This window comes from Lottia gigantea (assembly GCF_000327385.1).
Source record: "Lottia gigantea unplaced genomic scaffold LOTGIsca_27, whole genome shotgun sequence".
NCBI classification, from domain to species: domain Eukaryota; kingdom Metazoa; phylum Mollusca; class Gastropoda; family Lottiidae; genus Lottia; species Lottia gigantea.
In genome coordinates this window covers 2,425,510-2,427,877 of record NW_008708846.1, presented here as the reverse complement: position 1 = coordinate 2,427,877, position 2,368 = coordinate 2,425,510, and the positions used below count along the sequence as shown (strand labels likewise).

General features: G+C 26.9%; 1 protein-coding gene across 1 annotated transcript; it reads left to right on the top strand.

Annotated features, from left to right (window-relative positions):
* Nucleotides 1-202: 202 nt before the first annotated feature.
* On the top strand, nt 203-571 carry LOTGIDRAFT_117863 (hypothetical protein; the record flags this gene model as incomplete). Its single annotated transcript, XM_009056340.1, has 1 exon — nt 203-571. A coding segment is annotated over one exon (369 nt), but the record flags the coding sequence as incomplete, so codon positions are not given.
* Nucleotides 572-2,368: the final 1,797 nt, after the last annotated feature.

The window sequence follows — 2,368 nt, the reverse complement described above, 5'->3', positions numbered from 1 at the left end:
GGTGTAGAGTTAAGAGAAAAAATTTGAAAGAATTTGTATATATCATCCATATGAGATAGTGAAGAAATATTGAAATTATGCTCCGACTTATGATTTTAATCTCAAACTCATTGCATTTTTCTTGTAAATTGGACATAAGATATTTTTAGCTGTATAGACAAGATATACAAGGAAACTTGACATTTGCTTTGGAATTTTTGAAAATATAGTAAACTTTGAAAATACAGTAAACTATGAATATATAGTAACCTATGAAAATATAGTAAACTATGAAAATATAGTAAACTATGAATATATAGTAAACTTTGAAAATACAGTAAACTATGAAAATATAGTAAACTTTGAAAACTATGAATATATAGTAAACTATGAAAATATAGTAAACTATGAAAATATAGTAAACTATGAATATATAGTAAACTGTGAAAATATAGTAAACTATGAATATATAGTAAACTTTGAATATATAGTAAACTATGAATACATAATAAACTATGAAAATATAGTAAACTATGAATATATAGTAAACTATGAATATATAGTAAACTATGAATATAATAGTAAACTATGAATATATAGTAACCTATGAAAATATAGTAAACTTTGAAAATACAGTAAACTATGAAAATATAGTAAACTTTGAAAACTATGAATATATAGTAAACTATGAATATATAGTAAACTATGAATATATAGTAAACTATGAATATAATAGTAAACTATGAATATATAGTAACCTATGAAAATATAGTAAACTTTGAAAATTTAGTAAACTATGAATATATAGTAAACTTTGAAAATATAGTAAAATATGAATATATATAGTAAAATTTTGAAAATATATTAAACTTTGAAAATATAGTAAACTATGAACATTTGTAAATGTATGTCAATTTGTTCAAAAGAATTAAGAATTTTGAAAACGCTTGAAAATTGACTTGAAATCATTTTCAAGTTTTTCCATTCTTAAGTATTGAAAAAATATTCGGACATGTCACAGGTGTAAAATTTGATGTAGATGTCTGGTGGTTTAAAATGGTTGCCTAGATATTAAACCTGAATAAAATAATAAAATCCAACAAATCAATCATTGTAGACTATGAATGTTTGTGGTCAAACAAAACATCACAAGTTAAAACCTAGCAGCTTAAAAGTATCAATTTAAATATGAAAGACATGATGTTGACACTTATTCGGGTGGACAGCCAAGTTTTTCAGGTTTGAGGGGACAAGGTGTCCAGTCTAGGAGACAGGTCACTCCTCTGATCAGTGGACAAGAAACAAGTCAATCCTTTGATGTGATTTAACTAGGTTATATTTGAAGTCAATATCGTGACACGAATATCCTAATATTGAGCTTTTCACTTTTCTTATTTTTTATAAGACTCAAAAGATTCTGATAATTAAAGTGTGTCATTAATTAATGTGATAAAGAAACCTTTTTTGCTACTTAAAGGGTTTCAATAGCTGTTGAAAATCAGGGACAATTTCTTCCTGGTGTGCCTGGAATTCCAGAAAAATTGATCTGACAGCACAATTACAGCCATATTGTATCTGAAAGTACTGGAACACTTTCAAGTTCCTTTAAAAGCAAATCGGTATCATAGATTTTCCCTGCAATCTTTTTCAATATAACATGACTGAATAGAACGACTTAAAAGCATAATTGTCCATAGCATCTCATCACCCTCCAAAATTTCAAAACTCCTGCAGTACGCAATAAAAATTTATACAATCTAAATTGACTTGGGCAATCCATCCAACGTCATGCTACTGGGGAAAAAAAAAAAAAACTTGACCATCACAATTCTGTAAAATCCTTTTGAAAAGGTGGCAGTTATTTACAGCTAGAAGTAGTGGTTAATAACACTCAAGATTAGTATTATTACTGTAACAGTATGTATCATTGAAAAACAATTAAATTGATAAGAGATAGCCTTGAATAAATATATACTGTCTGGTCTTTTTGACTCAGGCTGTATATCATAGCCACTCAATTACAATAATTTCAAACATTCATAATCCACTGTATAACATTTTAAAAAAATGAGAAATTTACTATGCATAAAATACTATGGTTTTCAGAAAAGACATTAGATTGTATTGTAGATTTCAAGTCAAGCAATAATAGTGTACACAGCTCACCATTGAAATTTGAGCCTTCAAATCCATGTGTGTCCAGAATTATCTGCATTTGGAAGTTAAAAAGAGTTGTCTTTTCTAGAGACACTGCCATATATAGAAAAGATATCGATAGAAAAAGGAAAGGAAATTCCTAGTTTGAAATATATTTGAAAGAATTAAGCAATTTTCGTACATTTCTAGAACTTCTGAAGACTATTTAGATATATTCAATACTGAAATCAAC